The 22,768-nt window shown below is 42.6% G+C and overlaps 1 protein-coding gene across 1 annotated transcript in view; it reads right to left on the reverse strand.

Moving 5' to 3' along the window:
- Window positions 1-3,034: 3,034 nt before the first annotated feature.
- Window positions 3,035-22,768, reverse strand: part of klf7b (Kruppel like factor 7b) — a 63,187-nt gene continuing 43,453 nt past the window's right edge. The window contains exons 3-4 of the mRNA XM_083996537.1: window positions 11,166-11,289; window positions 3,035-3,093 (exon numbers count right to left, since the gene is read on the reverse strand). Of these exons, the coding sequence (XP_083852663.1) occupies window positions 3,042-3,093; window positions 11,166-11,289 (176 nt within the window). The 3' untranslated portion in view covers window positions 3,035-3,041. The remainder of the gene's footprint in view (window positions 3,094-11,165; window positions 11,290-22,768) is intronic.

The following is a 22,768-nucleotide window of genomic DNA, read 5'->3' on the forward strand; positions in this document are numbered from 1 at the left end:
CCTTTGCACGTTTTCTTTGTTTACAAATGAACATGCTAATTCTGAACAAACCCTAAGCAAATTGACTGTTTTTATGTGTAAATTCTCATTGCAATTATTTTTTCTACTGACAGATTTGTATAATGGACAATAAGTTGTCTCTGTCTCCACTACAAACACATTTGTTGTGTTCAATGTAAAGTGAATTAAATCCTTTTTCCTGGAAGCCAACTCATGTTCATGGAAATCATTTGCAGAGTATTTCTAAGTCAGTATTTTTTGGAATAAAACTAAAGTCTGACTACTGTCAGTTAAGATTTGTCAGGTGAAACAAAAACATCTGTTTGTGTTAAGCCTGGACAGAAACACATTGTAATCCTGCATTGTTTAATCACACATTTGCTCGTCTTCTTTGTTGTTTTCACCTGATTTAGCACATTCCTTTGCTTTTTTTTTCTCTTTTGTGCTACAGCTGCCAACTGTTGATTCAGCAGAGCAGCATGAAATGTGCATTGATAATCCTGTTTTTCTTTTAAATCTTTGTTTGGGTCAAGAGAGACGTGGGATTCATCTCGAGGATGTTCAAATTGGCTGTAGCTACACAAGGCGGCGGGATAAACGGGAGGGATGGGGGAGGTGGGGCTTTAGGGATTATCAAGGTTTTTAACATGCGGTAAATTTTGCTAAAAGACCTGCTGCAATTGTTTCACTGCTATTTATCTTAGCTGAGAACAGTGGCTCATACACACAATTGTAACCAACAATGAAACCAGAGTCTCTGAAGTACAACGCTGATTAAATGAGAGGCAGAAACTGTAGCGAGGGATGTGTGGGTGATTGTTGGAACTGAGAACAAGCTGATTTCTCACTTCAAAGGATTTGAAATCGTTTGTTACCTCCAGCTGAGAGCTAAGATACTCTTCTACTAAACAACAGTTGCTAAATTCCTACTGTGAAAAAAGATTTTGGAGCAGAACATATAATTCCAGGAAGAGTGTGCATGTGTGTGTGTGTATGTGTGTGTGTGTGTGTGTTCATGAGCTGGTGTGTGTGTGTGCATTTGCAATAAAGCCTGCCATGCAGTGTTTTGTTTTTCCATCTCTGTTCATTAGTTTAATAATTATTTTCCTAAATCTTATTAGTCTTATCTCGAGAAGAGCCGTGAGCAAAGAAACTGCAGTGTAAGTGTGTGTGTATGTGTGTGTGTTGTGTATGCAATGTGTAGAGCGAGACAGCATTGTTTTTGTATTGTATTTTTTTTTCCCAAGTCTTTTTTTATGATTTTTTTTCTCTTTGTGTTTCTTTTTTTTCCCATATTTTTCGCTGTAGAAAAAAAAAAGCACAGATAACATTGAAAAAAAGTCAGTGCAGTCAATGGATACGAAACAGGCAAAGATTTTTGACCGGGGCCGGTGCGACCGTGTCTGTTCGGTTGTGGTTGGCGTCTTCAGTCCCACGTGAAAAAAACCAAGAAGCAGCTCCTCGGCCTCCTCCTCTCGCCCCGCAGTGCTGCCGGGGAGACGAGATCTCGGAGTCTGTGAAAGCGCTCCAGGATGACTTTCAGAATCAACAGAAGGCAAAGGAAATAAATAAAGATAAAAAAAAATAACAAACAGGTTTTACAGTTTGTTTGTTTTTTTAGCGAATCCTCCGCCTTACTCCGGTAGAGTGCGAGTCCACAGAGGGTCATGCCAGGGTTTTTGTTTTTCAGCTGGAGTGAATCGCAGGGCAGAAAGAGCAGCACAAAAAACTGAAGACGTCTCTGCTCCTCTTCTTTTATTTTAGTCCAAAAAAGAAAAAGAAAAATACAAATCCGTTTTCTGAGAGTTGGTATGATTCTGTTTTTTTTTTCCGTTATTTTTTTTTGTTCATCCTCTGGTTGCTTGCAGACCGAGCAGGAGCAGAGTCAGTGCACATGGGGATTAAAAGACCAACAACGCTCTCCTTCTCATCCCACACATTCTGTTGAAGTCATCTTAGATTTTCAGTTTTTTTTTTTTCTCTAACACAATTCAGTGAGTTTTAAGACATTTTCTCCAAGAGAGAAAAGAACAAAGTATCATTCTTTGTAATAACAAGAAGAAGAATTATTGTCCTCTAAGTAGAAAAAAAGGGAAGAAAGTGTCGCTGCGCATTTCTGTCAGATGGCCTGCGGAGGCGGCAGGCGTCTCGATGAAGGTGAGAGATACAAACACCCACTGAAGGAGAGCCTGAGAGTTGCAGCAGCACCCGCTGACCGAGGTCCCATGGGTGCACCGAAACACCCAGCGTCCGAGCCCTGGGTTCGATTGTCAGCCATGCTAGAAGTCAATCTGTACAGTCTCTCTCCTGCAGATTTGGCATTGTTGTTTTCTTCACATAGATTACTGAAGCTGACTGCGGCAGATGATGGTGTCTTATATTCCGTGTATGAAAAACATTGAAAAAACTCCAAAAAAGAAGAAAAAAAAACAAAGAAAAAAGTTGAGTATTTGATTTCAGAAGCCGGTAAAGCACAAACAACTGTCTATACGGATATTTAAAGTTTGTTCCCACTGAACTATCTCCTCACCCAAAGTGATTTTTATGGTCTAAACACACTGAATACAGAGAAAGAAAAACAGGTGGCGAAATGTTTCATCAAGCGAGTTAAGTATAACGTTGGTTTGGCAGTGTCCAAGCCCCGGGAGCCACGTGAGGGCCGCCGGGGTCACCGGGATGATGCATTCAAAGACAAAAGTGTTTGGACTGTTTACTATTGCGAGTATGTGAGTGTGTAATTATAAAGAAAAACAACATTCTAGCTACTCCTCGTTTTCCTCCAGTCCCCCGTCGTCGGATGGGAGAGCCGTCGGCGCCATGTGATCTTCATGGCCACTGTCTCTCCTTGCAGGCGTCATGGCCGCCGACTGCTTTTTGAACGGGGTGGGGGGGTGAACGAGGTGGGCAGTTGGTAGCTCGGCTGCCCATCCCTCTTTCCTCCTATCTCTCCTCCTCCTTCTTCTCCTCCTCCTCCTCCTCTTCTTCCTCCTCCTCTTGCTTCTTCCCCCTCTCCCACTCCTTTTCTTTTCGCCCCCCCCTCCTCAGATGTGCCTCTTCATGTGCAGGGCCAGGTGGTCCGACCGAGAGAAACACCTGCGGAGAGAAACGCAGAAATACTCATGTTCAGAAACTGTAGTTATTCGTGGAAACTGCACAAGAGAGAACAACAACAAAAAACAACAACTTGACAATGTAAAGATGTGTACAAAGGCCCAATTAATCCCATTTCCTTGGAGATGTGTGGACAGAAAAACCATAATAATTCAGGCTGGCAAGTGTTGCTGATCAGTGCCACACTCCCAGGCCCCCTCAAATCCCCACCGGCTCTATGTATTTCTTGGGAACTGTCCATAATCCCAGGCCCCTTGAACTCCCCATTGGCAATGTGTATTGGCTGGAAATGCTCCACACACTTGCAGCCCTCTACAGTAAACAATGTCTGCATGTATTTGCTTGGGATACTTGTCAGACCCCCACGACCCCCCCACCCTCCCTCCCCATAGCCCTTCATAGCCTCCACAGCCATGAGACACAACGGATACAGTTTTAATATCAGGCATGCTAACTCCAGCTAATGCTAACAACGCTAACTCAATCTTAGTCAAGACGCTCCACTAAGACTTCTGAGGTCCTCCAAGGTCAAACACCAGTCAAACCAGAAGAAGAAGAAGAGGAAGAATACACTTTTGTTGGTTATATCTATGCACTAAAAGGTAAAATGTGTATTAGATCTCTCTCTCATGACTCTCTGTAGCCTACAAACAAGAGAAATACTGAGCCATTTGATGTTATGGTGTGTGTTGGGGAATATACTGTACTACTGATAGCCTACAGGTCCACTTTTAAGATACTATCAATCACCATAATGAGAGGTAGCATCATATTGATATGAAAAAAGGATCCAAATGCTACACGAGGGATCAACCCTCATGAATTTAAGGCATACAGCTGCTTTTTACATCTTATTAAAGATAAAAAAAGAAACAAAAATCTATCATTATTTTCATTTTATCATTATGGTTTAATTTTACTTACATTTTAAAAACTTGTGTTACACAGAAAAAATAATCTATAGGCCTATACATTTGAGCATTGAAGTCTATTTCCATAGCGCCAGAGGCTTCATGCTCTGTGGCTGCTGGATACTGTTGCTAAGATGAGGCGTCAATTGATCAAATTGATTAAATCCAGAATTGATTACCTTCTTCACCTTATGTAGCCTCCATGCCAGCTCACATGTGATTGCATAGCGGCTTGTGCTAATCGCTAGTTACCAGGTCTGACCAACTCATCCAACAAAGTCCTTTTTACTAAGTGGAAGTGACACCCAGGTGGACGTGGAACATGAAATGAATAGAGAAGCTCCTGTGAAGTGTGGCCTACAGTAGCAGAAGAAGCTAATGGTAAGTGTATTATTTAAACATGAAGCCAGACAGAGAGCGGCTGAATAAGACAGGGCTTTTAAAGCTACAGTAAACTTCAGTCATGGTTCTGCTGCGTAAACTAACATAAAGGCCAAACATGGGTCAGTGGAGCCTCAGAGATTTCCTACATGTATCTACAACAGCACATAAATCACAGACAGACCTCCACAGCCTCCTCCAGCTCACACTGCTGGAGAAACTAATTAGATATGTATTGTGAACAGGGACAGTGATGCAGACGGGCTGGCAGCGCCTTCTGACGCTGGGCCATTACACTCAGCAGAGACTGCACCTGCTCTGAGGAGAGACATAAAACCAGGTGATGTAAAGTCTAAGACTCACAATGTTATGTCATGTCTTCACAATGGAGTGTTTTAATTTTATGACGCCATTGTGAAGGTATTAAAGCTCAACACGCACAATAAAATGAATCACGGGTGACACGACTGAAGGCGAGGCAAAACAAAATGTGGGAGAGAATAATATGAGAAATTAAAAATTCAATTTGCCAGAGGCTTTATTCATTATTAATTAGCCAAGGCTATTCTTTGTGTGTTAGTGTGAAAGCGCGCGCGCGCGTGTGTAGTAAGACTGGCTGCAGTGCTATCCAGATACAAGCAGACAGAGCTGAAGTATAATGGAAAGTTTTTCCTGCTGCAGTAGAATCGGCTTCGACTGTGATTCACTCTCTTCAGGGCACATCAGGTGTTCACAGCCTGAGCTGCACAGTTCACCTGCTGAGATCACATCACATCTTTTATTTCTGCTTGAGTTTAAATTCTAATTATACCGTCGTTACACCTGTTTTGTTTCACAGTTTTATTGCTGTTTTGTTGTTTGTTTTTATCTCTTTGTGAAGCTCTTTGTAACCTTGTTAAGAACCGTGCCACATCAAGATTGTTATCATTAATGTTGATCTATGGGGAAACTAGTAAATAATTCAGCTGGAAATGTTCACAAATTTGATATTGATAATTGATACTGATGATCAATCGGTTGTTGTTTACCTCTTTATCATTTACAGTGGACAAACCCAGCACTGATACTAGCTCCTTTTGTCATAGATATGTTGGACATTGGACAATTCAATGCAAATATTCGCTTGGTGATATGATTTCCAGTTGTGTTTAATTACTTTCTGAATATGTTCAATGCATTTTAACCTAATCGCAATGTAATCAAAATCACAATATGGACAAGCGCAATATCCAAATCTGTGGAGCTGCTTTTTTTTTTTCCCCTGATAAAAGGTAAAATGTGTCAAAACATATTTTCAAGACTAAAGGGACATGTTTGTTTGGTACAAGACCCAAGAAGAATCAAATTTTTCAATTTTCAATTGTCAATTTAGGGTTAGGGTTTAAGATGAAAATGGAGCAAAATTGATCATGTACACTGAAATCACAATCACAATATCTGTCCATATAATCACAATTTGATGTGATTTGCATATTGTGCAGGCATAATTTCAACAACACTGTGATTCACGGTTCAATTGTTACACTACACTTCAATACTGTTTCATGTCTGGACTGAGGAAATATGGCGACTGTGTTGAGTTCAAGTGTAAACCTGCTGCTTCCCGCTGGGTGCTATTAAATCCCTCTGATTATTTCTGAAGTCTCTCTTCACTTAATCACCTCTCCTCCCGCCTCAGATCTATCTGTTTGTTGAGATGTTAATGTGAATCTGTTATTCTCTGTTTTCGGGGCCCTGACTGTGTGTGCACCATCGTCCCTGAAAACAGGTCTTTTCAAATGCACTCATGGATAATGATCGGTCTTCACAAACATCAGCAGCTCGGGCACTTGAAAATAAAAAAAACGAGGCCCTGTGTCATTTTGAAAGTGGGTGTAACCGATGGCACAACGCTGCTGCTGCCGCTGCTGTTAACATGCAACTTCCTCATTAAAATGTCTGTCTCCTGTTTCTAAGGCTTTGGCGATGAGTTGGAAACTTAAATGTGTGGACGGGATCCCTCTCTCCCCTCCTCCTCCTCCTCCTCCTCCTCCTCTTCCTCCCTCCCACTGATGTGTTCATTCACTCAGGTCTTCACATGTCGACAGGGTGTGAGCGTACAGTTGAACTTTGCTCTCTGTTGTCTGTACTCCAGTGTTTCCCCTCAGCCTCTTTAGCTGGCCATGTGGTACCTACTGTGCACCTTCGCCAATCTGTGTGTGTGTGTGTGTGTGTGTGTGTGTGTGTGTGTGTGTGTGTGTGTGTGTGTGTGTGTGTGTGTGTGTGTGTGTGTGTGTGTGAGAGTGTGTGTGTGTGTCGCTGGACAGATGGCCATGCCAGTTACTGTGTCACTGTTGGGGGGCGGAGCAGCCAGACCAGCTGGTATCACCCCTCCCTCCTTTCCTCCGACTCTCCAACCTCCCCCTCACATACACTCCTCCTCCTTCCTCTCCTCCTCTTTACTCTCCCTTCTCCTCCTCACTTCTTTTTTTGTCCTCCTCCTCCTCCTCCTCCTCCTCATCACTCTCCTCCCTCCAGCTCCATGGAAACATCAGGGGGTCCCCGCTTGATTAGGCAGGATTAATGACAGACTGACGTGTGTGTGTGTGTGTGTGTGTCTGTGTGCGCATGTGTCTCTGTGTGTGTGTGTGTTTCCCCCTGGAGAAATAGTGTCAGATTGAACAGTCTATCTAATGTTAACCTCTCCATGGTTGCCACTTTTTGCCTTTCTCATGTTAATATTTGTTGAGCTCCACCCACCACAGCTGTGTAAGTGTGTGTGCATGTGTGTACTACTGTAAAAACCTGGCTATGTTAAACACATTTCCCTCCCTGAACCTTGTGATTTTAAGCATCAAGACAAATGTGTTCTTCTTGGCTCAGGTTGAAAACTTGGCCGAATGATAAAGGAAAGATGTTAGAAAACAGATTTACAACAGAAACAAAAGACTTTTCTTCTTCTTCTTCGGCGTCAGATTGTGTAACGTCTTTTAAAACTATGAGCTACATGGTTGATCCACAGCAGATGAACAACAACTTATGTAGCCTGACCCAAACACAGGTTGTTGAACAGTGCACTGACATCAACAAGGTGGGTAAGACAACTGGCTCTGAATACTACATTACCCATCAGCCTCAGCGGATGAGACCAAACCAGAGCTGTGGTCATTTCATTGTTGCAATCAGGATCTCAGGAGCTCATGATGTCGATGTGTGCAGCTTTATGACACATTGTTTAAAGGGACAACGAGGAGTTTTGGAAAGCGAAGTGTTTTCACACTACATTTACCATGAGCCTCCGCGCGCACGGTGAAATTCTTGGACCGGCGCAAGACGGACATCTTGCCAAGAATGTTTTCATTCATCAACAATGAAAGTCAGAGGTTCAAAGACGATCAGATACCATCGTAGTTCCGACCCGCCGGGCAGCGTCCGCGAAACCGAAAGTAAGGAAACGCTGGTCGGCTCACCCAGCACTTCCACCATTAATTAAAATAACAAAATAACGATAGAGACAAAAGGATATATTCATTGAAAATGGAGCCATTAACAAGTGTGGGTAGCGTAGATTCATCCACATTAACGTGAGACTTTTTTTATAACCAAATAGAAACTCCTTGTTGTCCCTTTAAGTTCCAGTGATGTCATAATGATTGGCAGCTGGGGAGGGATGTGTGGGCGGAGCATCTACCGGAAAATAATCGTTATGGATGCTCATCTAGAAACGTGTATGTGAGGAATAGAAGTTCATTTCTGGGGCGATGAACTGAGCCTGTGAGGTATGAACTTGTACCACGCTGCTCATGGGAGATGTAGTTTACGTTTCCATGTACGGTTCCTTTGATTTTGCAGTCAAAGACGACTCTCTCATCCTTTGCAGTGATGATTCAATCAGGACATTTTCATGCCATGAAGAGCTCCAACTGTCAGCGCACAGACACGTCTACACAGAAAATGAACAGGACTTGTTACCTCAGAAGCCCTGGACATCCAAAAATAACTTCTCCCACTTTCTATGCAGACTTTGAAGTAGACAGAGCCTCAAATGTGACACAGCTTGAGTCTGTGTTGTGTATCCAAGTGTACAGTCCTCACGTCTGGACGTCTAAATGTTCATGTGAGTCAATATGACTTTGCATCTAAATGTTTTTTTTTCTGCTCTGTGTGCATGTGTGTGTTGTGTCTTTACATGCTGTATCTGTGTGTGTGTATGTGTGTGTGTGTGTGTGTGTGTGTGTGTGTCTGTGTGTGTGTGCCAGAAAGGAGCTAATACAGTCCCAGCTCTCAGCCAGGATTAGAAGCTTCCAGCAGGTTTCTGGAGGGTTTAATGTCTAAAACCCAAACTAGAGGGAACCCACAACAGCCAATTACACTGTCTCCAGGGCAAAAGTGTGTGTGTGTGTGTGTATGTGTGCCTGCACTACCTTTCCAAACCACACACACACACATACACACTCAGTGTATGTTAAAGTGGAGCTGGCATCTGGTGCCACTCAATTAGCTGCGACCAGTCTGCCAATAGCCAGAATCCATTTAACTGGCAGCACAGGGGCATGAGTAAGCACGCACACCCACACACACACACTTGCACAGCACACACACACACACACAGTCTCCACCTTGAGGACCAAACACCAAGTACAGACGATGTGACTCTGGACAGCCTCACAAAGACGTTACTGGCCTTTGTCCACGGGTAGATTTAGTCTGATTGCTGTTTGAAAAAAAACTCCCCCCTCCCCCTCAACTGCGTCAGATGTGAGTCGACGAAAACAAAACCAAACAACACAACAGCAAAAACAGCAACTAAAAAAAGCTTTGACGCAGGATCGATGAGTAAAATCTGCCACCACTGACCAGATAATGCAATTTAAAAACAAATAATCATCCAGGCCGCTTCTGCGTCCCTGTGGCTGCCACACAATGTGAATCCATTAGGAACTGACTTAATTTAAAGATAACAACTTTCCTTATCATTAAACTGACTACCTACGCTTAAAGCCACAGTCTTGAACCTCTATCATGCCGACAGATAAGAACTCACCTCTTGTGAACGTGCTGCTGAGGGAGGAGAGTGTTTTTACGGAAAATGCTCACGTCCCACCCTGAACTTCACACAACGACCTATTTGCAGAATTACGTCTTTAAAGTGTTTATTTTAAAGGGGATTTGATTTGACTCTGCATAATAAAAAGGGGTTGTGAAATGTGCTGTCGATGATTATGCTGTCTGTGAATGCCACGTGAGACGCATGTAGAGCGGAGCTGAATGAAAAATGTTGCTTTTATTTATCATTTGTCAGCGACTCCCTGCTGTTTCGGATGCTTTTACCAAGCAACGTACAGAGATTATGCAAAGAAAACCCATTTATAAGCTTGTCTGTTTCTTACCACATATCAGCTTTATCATTTTTGACTTTCTGTGCGTTCACGGCGGGGGAGCTCTGTGATGTATTTAGCCCGGTCTGTTAGCGGGAGGGAACTGTTAGCCTGTAGCTCTGTCAAAGTTTGTTGTTTTTATTCTACATTGTGAATGCTTTCAACTCCGACAGGCAATTACAGAGCTAGCAACGTTGAAGAACAACACAAACAGGACAACTGTGGGGCGCTTTTTGACTTTTTCAGTTGAGGCAAACAGACTACACTCCTGCTCCTAGTCTTTGCTAAGCTACACTAAACACAACCTAAACTTATTTTCTTTTCTTTAAAGGGATAGTTTAACATTTTGGCAAATTGGCCCATTGCCATAATCCCTCTTAGGTGTAGGTTTGTTACCTTTAATCGTCAGTGCAAATTATTTTTAGAACGGCAGAGCAGAGCCACGAGCTGCTCAGAGCTACGCTACGGAGGCTCATGGGATTTCTTGGTTTCCCTCATCAAATACACAATCCATCAACTCCAAAGCGCTCTCGTGGACAAGTTGTGAGCTGCACATTCACCACACTATGAGATAATAACAGAACGCTACGAGACAGAGTTGTTTTCAAAGTAAATTCATGCAAAACCGCTGATGCGCGTCTCTGCATTTGCCTCTAAAACAACTCTCTCTTGTAACGTTCTGTTATTATCTCATAGTGTGGTGAATGTGCAGGTCACAACTTGTCAACCAGAGCGTTTTGGAGTTGTTGGATTGTGTATTTGATGAGTTTGATGAGGGAAACCAAGAAATCCCATGAGCCTCCGTAGCGTAGCTCTGAGCAGCTCGCGGCTCTGCTCTGCCGTTCAAAAAATAGCTTGCACCGACAATTAAAGGTAACGAACCTACTGCTAAGACTATAGGGATTATGGCAATGGGTCAATTCGCCAAAATGTTGAACTATCCCTTTAACTGCTGAAATCTCCCCTTCTCTTTCACATCACATGGAAAGACGTACATTTCACAGATTACAAAAGTATATGAAGTAAAATGAATACTTATCTGTCTCTATTTTATAAATCTATTAATGAATATCTCTATGTTTTGGACTGCTGTGACCACCGTCTTCTGGGCTACTATTCAGAAAAATAAAAGCTTTATTTAAACACAAAACACTGACTTGTCATAGTAGAAAAAAGCACAGGTGTTACTAATACCATTAACGATGGCTTCGTTAGTCAGCCGGTCTGCGTGCACAACACCAGGTGCCAATAAATGGATTCAGCTGTCATTAATTTCACCATTTACACCTGTGCTACTGTCGACAAAACCTGCCACACACATGTGGTGCACTGGCCGAGCTGAGAGGTCATCATCAGTGTTGTGCAAATATAAAAGTATACTGTATGTTTGTCATTGTGTGTTTACCTGTCGCAGTGGTTGCACTTGAATGGCTTCGCTCCGGTGTGTTTGCGGTAGTGTCGTGTCAACTCGTCACTGCGGGCAAAACGCCACTCGCAGCCCTCCCATGAGCACTTGTACGGCTTCTCACCTGAGAGAGAGAGAAAGAAAGAGGAGGAGAGAGAGAAAGAGACGGTGTCAGATTTTATTACAATTTCTACATCTAATTTCACACGTCTAAACTACAGCTGTTAATGCTAATGTAGGTAACCGCCCCTGGCTTTCTCCAAACCTCAAACACACGCACACACACACACACACACACACACACGGAGCCCAGGGGCCAGACAGGCAGACCAGTTTTAACACAACAGCCATTTCAATGAGCCAATACACTCAATTAGCTGTAAATGAAGTCTTTCAGCACGGCAGCGTGTTAATTCATAATCCTAAATTCACCCTGAAATGAATCTCGTTTTGCTCCCTCTCGTTCCCCCCCACCCATTACTGCCCACACACACACACTCACACACACACTGACGCACACACGCACACACACATACATACACACCCTGAGGTGGTGGGATCTGAAATGTAAATGAAGTTTCATCCCCCAGTTCACCAGATGGGAGAAGAGATGGTCTATTGTTCTCAGCCTGTAGTTATCTCTCTGTGATAGAAAGCCTTCCAGCTGTGTGCATGTGTGTGTGTGGGTGCTTGTCTTTTGGTTTAGGTGTGTGTGTGTGTGTGTGTGTGTGTGTGTTTGTAATGTTCAGGGGCAGACTGTCTTCACATGATGTCTGACTGTGTATGAGTGTGTTTGTGTGCTGTGTGAGGGTCAGCAGATAAAGCTGGTCCCAATCTGGCCTCACACACCACCCCATCAATTAGCACTGCGACCAATAACGAGACATTTCTCTTTTATTAAGCTTCTTTGAAACTGAATTGTGGCCAAAAGAATGTAAACAAAAACATGAATTCATCTGTTATCGACTAGAAAACATCCTCATGGTGCCACAGAAACTCATTCTTGGCTTCACAAAGCTTCTTAATAGGCTGAAGTATGGCTGCTTGAATTAAGGCTAATTAAGTTATCTGATCTAAAACGGAGAAATAAAACACTAATAAGCCACTTCTGGACTGTATCCCACTGCAATTAGACTTTGTTTTGCACACACTTCTATACTTTTGTTTCTCTGTTGTGGTTCAGAAACTTGAGGTGTTAAACTGGCGTTTGGTTGTGTTACTGCATGAACCAGTAAGAAGACGAATCAAGGTCCAAAAAATGCAGTTTAGAAACTCATAAGAGACAAAATGTTACAACTCTGTAGAAGTTGTTATAGCTCTGAACATCCTATCCTTTATTTCTGCAACAAACTCAAGGACACTAACAGAAACAGTAATGTTGTTGATTATGCTACAATTCAAATACCTGGTCCCTCTCAGGATGTCTCTACCATGACGACATCTTTGTTTTAAAAAACATATTTTTGCTACGTTTTCTTGAATTTTTGAGCACTGAAAAGAAAATGCAGTGAGACCTTTGGAAACAGAAACGATGTACGGTCACTGCCTTCACTTAAAGTGGTGAAAGCAACATGGATAATGAATTACAGGTGCTACTGACCTTGTCATCTTTTATAACAACTTTTGTTTCATTAAATTGTGCATTTTAACACTGCAGCTTCTTCCTGTTTACAGCGGTGTACACACGCCCAATGAATATGATTGCTATTGTGTGTATTTATGTTGTGTGTGTATGTTGATCACTTATAATCAATACTGTCCAGACAAGCTTAAACACTTTTCTGAATTATATGACTGTGTATAAAGGAAGAAAAAAAACTCTGATGTTCTCAGACAACAACTTTGCAAAACTCAACATTTGGTGTCTGTTTTTTTCTTTTTTCAAGGAAATAAACATGTCTGTGGCACTTCACAAGGTTGGAGGAGCACAGCCACCATCAGGTAATGATACAGCACCTAAGTTAAGTTAGCGAGGACGTGCAACAAGAATGTGGCTGCATCAAGTGAGATTCAACTGAATATTTTAGCTTTTTCTTGCAAATTGGTGAGTTTTTTCCACTAATTTACGGCTTTATAGTCCAAGTCTTTTTCTCATTAACTCAAATACACTGTTGTAGTATGAGCTCATTTACTAAATTAAAATGAAAACATACTAGTGTGGATGCTGCCCCTGCTCCATAACCTTGCAGTAGGAAGTCCCTCTTCTTCTCCCTCTCACAGTCATATAACTGGACAACGTGGTCTTGTGTTGTGGCAAAAGTTGTTCATTTAAATCTCCTTAATTTCCATATGAATTTCACAACACTGATGGAGAGGAAGCACTTTAAAACACTGCACACACTGTGTCATAAAAAAACTGTCCAGATCTAATTGCAGACCCCTAGTGTGCACCACTCAGAGTGTTATATGTGTGTGTGTGTGTGTGTGTGTGTGTGTGAGAACTGAGGGGTGGCAACTATAATTGGGGTCTTAATGACTCTTAATGGGGAGTAATACAGCAGCTTACAGTCAGTTAGCCAGATGTCCCAGCAGCCCCTCCACTCCCATCACAGCACACACCAATCTTTGTAAGGAGATCAACACAAACACACACACACACACACACACACACACACACACACACACACACACACACACACACACACACACACACACACACACACACACACACACACACACACACACACATACACACACACTGGTCCAAAGAGGGAGGAATGTAAAAACTGAAGTATTTCACAATGTGGTGTAAACACATTAGGATGCAATAGAAATGCATGTGTTCACAAGTACGTCACTTATTATGGGGCTTTTTGAATTTGCACATTCAGTAACTCAAGGTCATCTCCTCTGAGTTTTGTTGCTATGGTGAAATGGTGATAAAGGGAAAAAAAACAGATAATTATATCATTATATTCACATTTAACTTGTCAGTGATTTAAATGCTCTGGTGTTGCGTTCACTGACAGCTGTCGACGTCTAACTGATCAAAACATCATTACACATGGACGTCATATTTTATTTTTATCCGAGCCACAAAAATGGCAAAAATGTAAAATTGTTACAGCTGTGCGTCACCTCTGGAAACTGACAGATTTCTGCAACTGAGGAAGAGGCTAATTGTTTTTTAACGTCTGCCACTGCAACTGAAATGACTGAAACGATGTTGATGAGACAGTTACATCATTTCTTTTGAAGAGAAACGATTACCCACAATCTATTTTTTAATTCCAGTGTCTTCTTTTCTTTTCTTTTTTTTTAAAAAACATTCTACTGCACCAGAACGACAAAATTATTTTTCAAACTTTTAAGATCAATGCCCAAAACGTCAGTGCCGACATGTCTACAGATTCCACGTCCTATTTTAATTTCATTATCTTTCTCCCTTTCTTCACCCAAGCCGTATACCGCGGGGAAACATTTCTTCATCACATACCTGCTAAACATGAGATTGGGTTTCTGAACTTTAATTTAATCACTGTGACAGAATGAGCCAACCAGCGGAGAGTAGCTACACCTTCACAGGTGCAGAGCAGCAAGGTGATGCAATGACAAGTAAAAGATGATGTGCTACAGGAACATCCAACTGTGAATGATGTCCTATTCCCCTGTTAAACCCCCAACCCCCCCGTTACAAGTTTCCACATCTCTTTGAACGGCGTCATCTTTCATCCACAACTCACACACAGAGTATGTCTGCCGGGTGACGCAGTTGTTCTCGGACTAAATGAATTCAAGATCACGAGCCTCGATTTGCATATTCAAATTCTCCAAAGGCAAATCTCGTGCAGTTGGTTTCTGATTTCCACAACAGGGATTTGGGTTTTGTTTCCATCTCGCCATTGTTGTTGTGCAGTTTTGGAAAGAGGCCACATCGTCTTAGACCAGCCGTGCTTCACTTCCTGATCTGCTGGACCATCGGGGACAGAGGACAGAGAGTCTCACCTCTCTCCTCTACTGCAGCTTCTGTATTTCGTCGCACTTTTGCCAATAGGGTTGTTCTCACCTACTTCATTTTTGGATTTTACACATCAAAGTCTGTTTACAGGTCTCGGGGAGCACTATTGCATAAGTGAAGAAATTTGTAATTTGTATTAAGCCCCCTTTTTTGGCAGCCCTAAAGTTGGTTGAGGACAAGCTCTACACGTTTGAAAATTAAAATAGTCACATGAATGTTTTTTCTTTTGCAGGTTTTATGAATTTTGATGAATATTTTGCAACCTGTGAGCTCACTACACCTGTAGTCTGCTCCGCGTCTGTGCTTGAGGCAAGATTACATTACTGGAATAACACACATAAAGCCCTGAGAGAGCTGTTGGTGCTTGAGTTGCATTATGGGTAATATATGTACGACGTATGGTGCCAGATTTAGACAAAACACAACATGTAAACATGCAAAAACAAACATCAGTGCAAGACATTAGCAGGCCATTAAAGCTGAATTGCTTGTTGGAGACGCATTGTGGGGGTTTTGTATATAAAGATCCATATGGATGCAGTGTAAAAGCACGATGACTTTTCAGTGTTTAAGTCAAAGTCAGTCAATTTATATATACAAATATATATCATCACTTCACAACAGAAGTTATCTGGAGGCACTTTCCAAACAGAGACGTTTTCTTCATAACAGAGGAGCTGAAGTTCCTGCTTTAGTGACTGTGGTTCAGTCTTGTGTCTCTCTCTTTGGAGGTGGAGGACGACGAGAGGCTCAGTGGAAAATCCTGAGGTGGGGGTGCGGGTGGGGGTGGTTGACTTTAGAACAAACTGGAGAGACATAATCTACCAGCATGTGTCAGATCCCCCAGGAAGAGCTGGAGGAACTTGCTGGTGATGAAGTGTTCGAGCAGCTCCACCGCGGTAACAAACCGCCATATTGTCACGGTGAGCATTACATCAATGACACCTCCTCCTTTTCCTCTTAAAGAGCTGGGTGATAGCTACAGCCTAAAAATAAAACCTCCCATTCTGTCACACCACATCCAATCTATAGATTTAATCTATATATTTCACCCTTATTCAGCTAAGTTGAAGGCTCAGTCGCTCGTATCTGCGGTCGATTGTCTTCAACATGTTGATGAACTCAGATTTTTAAATTGTACAAAACAAACAGGTGTGAAAACACTACACTGCATCTGTAATGTCTTTCCATCGGGACACTGTAGGAAAGATGTTCACTGCTTATTAGCAGCAGTTTACAGCTGCCACTGTCTTCTGCCTCTGTTTGAGATGCTGAATAAATGAGTCGTACTGCTGCGTCCAGTCGCCGCAGACTTCACAGTGGACAGTGGTTTACTCCAAATTAGACGCTAAAATATAATACAGACTGCTTCCAGGCAACTGAGGAGATGGTGTCCTTGTTTGGGGGGGATGATCCCCTCGTTGTTATTAAATGATCATTACTGCTACCATGTCAATGTTGCACCTGTTTTTGAAGAGAAACTACACACACAGAAGCTCAGGGATGTGGTGGTGGTGGTGACTCTGTCGGATAATAACGCAAGTGAAAACTGATTTTCATTTTTAAACACTGTCCAAAAACATAAATTCAAATTTTAATCATCAAAACTGATTTATTGCCCAAGTTTATATCTTAGTTTTCCATCCTTTTCCTTATAATAAGCAAACATTTTGGGATAAAGACGTCTGAGCATGCTCATGAATGACAGTGTGACATTAAAGCAGAAGTAAGCGATCCGGTCGTTTTGGCTAATGCTGCGTTCCAGGCAGGCTTTTGAAACCGTAAATTACAGCTTCAAGTCACAACTTACGACTTTGTAGCGTTCCAGGCATCCCACTCGTGTTTTTCCGACCTGTTTTACCGGTGAAAGTCACTATAACGGCCACTCGTAACTTCCGACCCGTGAACTCGTACCAGATCGAACTGGTACCACTTCACAGGTCGGAAAAACACGAGTTACGGGTTGCCTTGAACACACCATAACAGTCCTCGTCCCTGCGTTGCCACATTCATGGCGCCCCTTGGCTGCACACACAGCCCTGCATGCCGTTCTCTCTCCTCATTGGATAAAAACTGTAGGATACGATAAATGTTTTCTCCTCGGCTCAGAACAGAGCAGAGTGACTGACAGACCCGTGTTTCGGTCCAAACTCTCTATGTAAGTGATTGCTGTCGGAAGAAATAACTATTTAAGACTTATATTAACACAACTATATCACTTACTTCTGCTTTAATATAGACTGTTAATACTGGTCAGCTAATGGTCAAGTTAAATATTTAGTTGTTACTATGTGTTTCAGATGTTTCTAATTAACCTCAGCTATTGTGCTGTATTTAAAGGAGATAACCCAAGCTTGGAGCCCAAGTCGCTCCCTAGTTTCTATATTTCAGATGTGTAAGAGCAAGTTCTCTCTTTCTGTGAAGACCCACAATCCTCTGGTGCACCCGTGGAAGGTGTGAGAGTGTGTGATTGTGTGACAGATTACTTCTAGGTCGGCGAGGAAGCCGTGTTGAATCTTCAAGGGTCGTATCCTCCTCCTCACTCAGGACTGAATACAGGACCAATATTTTCAACATACAATAGCAAACCACTTGGCAGCTTATCCTCTAGGCCTGTTGGAGAAATGCTACACTCTCAACCTGTGTGTGAGTGTGTGTGTGTGAGTGTGTGTGTGATATGGGGTATGAGTGGGGGCCGCAGGTGCCAGACAGGCGGCCGTTTCACACCCGTCTTCTGTAATTGGCCAGAGCACCCCATCTTCCTTCAATAGGAGCCCCCCCCCAACCCACCCATGCCTCCTCACCCCCCACCCCTCTACAGACACACAAACACACACACACACACACACACATGCAGGCACAGTGTTAGTGGAATGAAGCAAGGCCAGCTCGGGCCTGACGCCACAGCAACCATGACGCCAGCCAATTATAGCACGGCAAGGCAAGGATGCGTGATAAAGTCACCTAGCAACTGAGAGAAAGAGAGAGACGGGGGGGAGGAGGAGTGGAGTGGTGAGTGAGGGGTGGCGGGTGAGGGAGAAAAGGAGAGAAAGAGAGAGAGACGAGAGAGAGAGAGAGAGAGAGAGAGAGAGAGAGAGAGAGAGAGAGAGAGAGAGAGAGAGAGAGAGAGAGAGAGATTAACAGGCATGGACAATCCACCAGCCACCAACCAATTATGGAAGAGTGTGATGCAGTTGCTTGGCAACTGAATGAGCGAGAGGGAGAGAGAGAGAGAGTGCAGGTTGGATTCGGTGGGTGTAGAGTACAGAGGTATGAGTGTGTGTGTGTGTGTGTGTGTGTGTGTGTGTGTGTGTGTGTGTGTGTGTGTGTGTGTGTGGGTCTGGGGTTACAGCAGGTTTTTCTCCTGAATCCACATGGAGCCGTGGTTCCTGGGGGTCGGGGGGCCGAGGTCTCAGAAAGTCGGACTCGAGCTGAAGTGACCTCAGTTTTTTTTAAAAAATTTTTTACTTCATATCCCATCATGTGATTCTACTTCATGCAACACTGTGCACTGTGTGTAAACTTCAGCTTCAGCAGCTACATAAACCACCACCACCACAGTGAACTCAGTGTGAATCTGTCTTCATTATTCCAACATGACATTATGACTGTGAGGTTCTGCAGTGCAGCGTTTTCACTCACATGTTCAACCTAATCTACATTTCCACTCGCTGACAAGTAACGCTGACAAAAATTAATGCAGACTCATTAGCAGCCTGCTAATTGATTTTCAAGTCCACACAGAAATGAATAGAAACCAATGGCTGCCTGGAGCAATAGAAGAAGAAGAAAAAAACATACATATTAAAATCTACAATCTGTGTAGACACATTAACCATACATGACTTTGCTAAGAAATTGTTAATTATCAAAAAACGTGGGTTATACAGAATGTAATGGTAGAATAAATAATGGATGAAATAAAGCTGATCCCTTTATGAATCAGTCATGACTTCTCAAAGGTACAACTATTTGTTTGTTGTGTGATTTTGTCCTGAAAACTAGAAAAAAAAACAGTACAAAATGCAAGTTTTTATAATAATAATAATACATATTTATTATAGGCACCTTTCAGGACACTCAAGGTCACTGTTCTGTATGTGTTATACAACGATTTCATGACAACAGGTGTAAACCAGTCAGATTTGGACATCTAACGAGGTCTAAAGAGTTGAAATGTGTCTGGTTGAGTTCTATAATAGTTGAATATATACTAATATAGTAGTAGAATATGATCTTATACAGTACATTGTGATATATTGACAATTAAAGAAAAAGTTGCCTGCGAACTGAGATGATGAATCCTCAGATAACGTCATTAAATGCAGCTAATAGTTTTGAAAGACAACACTTATCTTCTCTGCTATCTGCAGCCAACTATGTAGTTCGGTATATTCTTCGGGACTCACAATGAGAATACAGTTATTGGCCCGTGAACTGTTTTCAGACAGATCCGTCCAGATCCAAAAGAGTGAGAAAAAAAAACAAACAACTAACACCCAGAGAAGCAAAAAAAACCCTGGCTCTGATTCAGAGCAGCTCTGCCTGGGGACTTTAGAGATTTACTGAATTAATTTATACATCTATTATTACAACTCATCCCTAATTGAACATTTTCATATGAGAGAATAAACCTGACTTCACACAATCAAAGCTGCAGCACAGACACACACACACAAGAGAAAATTGTCTTGGATGTGAACGGAGGAACACGATTACCGACATAATGTGGAGTCGCGGCACATGTGCGGCGCGCTCCTGACAGACCTCCTCTCTAATGGCCTCGGGTGTGCACTATATGTGACAGTAAAGTGTATTGATGCTGTGCAGGCTTTCTGCCGCTGCTCCTCCCTGTGTCTTGGCTACGTTAATCCCTCCCTACATGTATGTTCAATGATTTATGGTCATAATAACCCAAAAAGAGGATTAAGCTAATTAAACCACAGTACTGTGCTTGTAATGAACACATCGGGAGGGAATACGCCGCCCCCACACTTGTACCACACACTCTCTCTCTCCCCCTCACACACACATACTATATGCAGAGTGTAGAAGCTGCAGTGTCTTCGGGGCGTCTTCTTTTTTCTCTGTGAATGATTCTGCTTTTAAAAACCTCAATGCTGGTTCAGATGACTCGACTGTAGAAGATTAAAAAGATACTGCAGCTAGCCGTCATGCTACCAGAAAGCTAGCAGCGCCTTTCCCCCCCTATTCGGATTAGCTATAATAAAGCTAAAGCCATGAGGTCCTCGGGCTGCGGTAGGTGCTGCTGCCCTGGAAGTGAACGCCACACCTAAAGCCATGCAATGGTCACTGGGATCATATAAGCCTGTAACACGCTGGATTAATGATGCCAAGGTTGCCAGTACTAATACAGCGAGAGGTCTCCAGGCTATGTACAGTAATCCATGGTGAACCACCAAGGAAAAACTGCTAACAGTGTGAGGACGACAACCAGAGGCCATGAAGCACTCCAGATAGCGTAAATGATGCTGTGGTTAAGGCTGGGGTTGAATAATGCTAGCTTCAGGTGGTACAAGTCGGCACAGGCCCCATGCTGCAGATAAGTGATGGATTCGGCTGCAGTCACTGGTGGCTCAAAGATGCTCAATCCAGAAAATATTTGGACTTGGAAACAGTTGAGAGGATTTTGAGGAGAGTACAAATCTGTGCCACACTGGTCCCTGTCAGTTTAAAGGCAAGTGTTGTAGCTCAGAGAGGCTCCAGGATGAATAATCGTTAACTGCTTTCAGACAATTCATGAAGTCTCTATTTGACGGTTTTTGATGATTTTTGCTGAAAGGGATAGTTCAACATTTTTGTAAATTGGCCCATTGCCATAATCCCTATAGTCATAGCAGTAGGTTCATTACCTCTAATTGTCGGTGCAAGCAATTTTTAGAACGGCGGAGCAGCGCTGTGAGCCACGCTATGAGATAATAACAGAACGTTATGAGACAGAGTTGTTTTCGAGGCAAATACAGAGACTGCTTGCTGAAAAACTGCCCCCGATGGGAACATGCATCAGCTGTTTTGCATGAATTTACCTCTAAAACAACTCTGTCTCGAATTATCTCATAGCGTGGTTGTGCGGGTCACAACTTGTCCACCAGAGCGTTTTGGAGTTGTTGGATTGTGTATTTGATGAGTTTGATGAGGGAAACCAAGAAATCCCATTAGCCTACTGCCAAAATATTGAACTATCCCTTTAAAGCTGAATGTCTTTGGTTAAAATAACAAAGGTCTCAGCTCTGCTTTGGTTTACTGGTGAAATCTGCTAAAAAGTCAGAACACATTTTATTCTTTAACTGTGTGTGAAACGAGAAAATTACAAACTGGTTTGACCTGAGACTTGACGCACATCAAAGATCTGCTTCGGCTTGGTTGACTGTTTCTTATTGACTGATGTCGTTCAAAGCTGTTTCAGTTCAAATAGATCATGCATTTATCATCCACATCTTCACACAACTGTCTCCTTCAACAACACAAAGTCCATCGCACACATGCTAACACTGCAGAAAACACACCCGGCTCCTGGCCACCAGACACATTACCCCTGGTGTGTGTGCTCTGTCTGGGGGTCAGTGGCAGGGCAGCTGTAGTTAGCAGCTAAAGCCACATGTCAGAGCCGGTCGGACACGGATGAATTCGCAAAGTCATTTGCTACTATTCCTATCAATCAACAGGCAATTATTGAGGCAGGGCCTTTTGGCACTCAGCTGGTATCAAGGCTAATGAGGAAATTAATAAATCTAGAGGATCATCTGTGAAGCAGAAGAAGAAGGAGGGAGGTCCTAATCTTGAAAAAAAAAAAAAAAAAAACCCAAAACAGATAATAGAAATATTAAATGTTTTCTTTACAGATTTCCACTGAGGCTCGGCTCAATCAATACAAGGTGAGTGTTATACATGAGCTGAGTCTTAATCAAAGCTTTAAATTTATGCACATTATAGAAATGACGACATCCTGCTGGTAATTGTACTAAGATATTGAGTCAATGTTTGCTCTAAACCCCCGAACATCGGGTTTGAGCAATCTACTTAAAGGGTAATATATTATCATTAACTCTAGCCATACAGCCTAAGTATTGTAGAGTATATACTGTGCAGAGTGGGAAGGTTGAAGAGTTGAATAAATGTGAAATAGAGTCATATTTTTCAATATCTAGTCAGACATCAGACACTCTGTCTCTTCCCTGCTGATGCTCTTGTCAGGTCTGTCTTTTCTCTTCTGGCATCAGCAGTTAAAACAAGAGGTCATGTGACCAACTTGGCCGACCAACGACATTACAGAATTTTGGCCATAAAACAATTCGGTTGCCATATCTGTATCTGTGGTCCTGCTGTCGTCTTCTAAAACCGTGGGACGTTGGGTCCGTTTCATTGCCGGTTAAACCCAGATGACAGATGGCTGCGCTGTCGTGTTTCACACTTGATTGCAGCTCATCAATCACAGACTGATTTGAAAGATCTACAGGTTTTTCCTGCACATCCATACATGAGCCATAAACGAGGTATGATGATCAGTAAAACGGGCGTAAGGACTTGATCTCATGTGGCAAATTTGACTTAACCCTATGTCGCCATTTGTATCAAATTTGACACATGAAAATACATGAGGTTTTGAGTGCTCTACATCCTCACT

Source organism: Trachurus trachurus, assembly GCF_905171665.1.
Source record: "Trachurus trachurus genome assembly, chromosome: 21".
Classification (NCBI taxonomy): domain Eukaryota; kingdom Metazoa; phylum Chordata; class Actinopteri; order Carangiformes; family Carangidae; genus Trachurus; species Trachurus trachurus.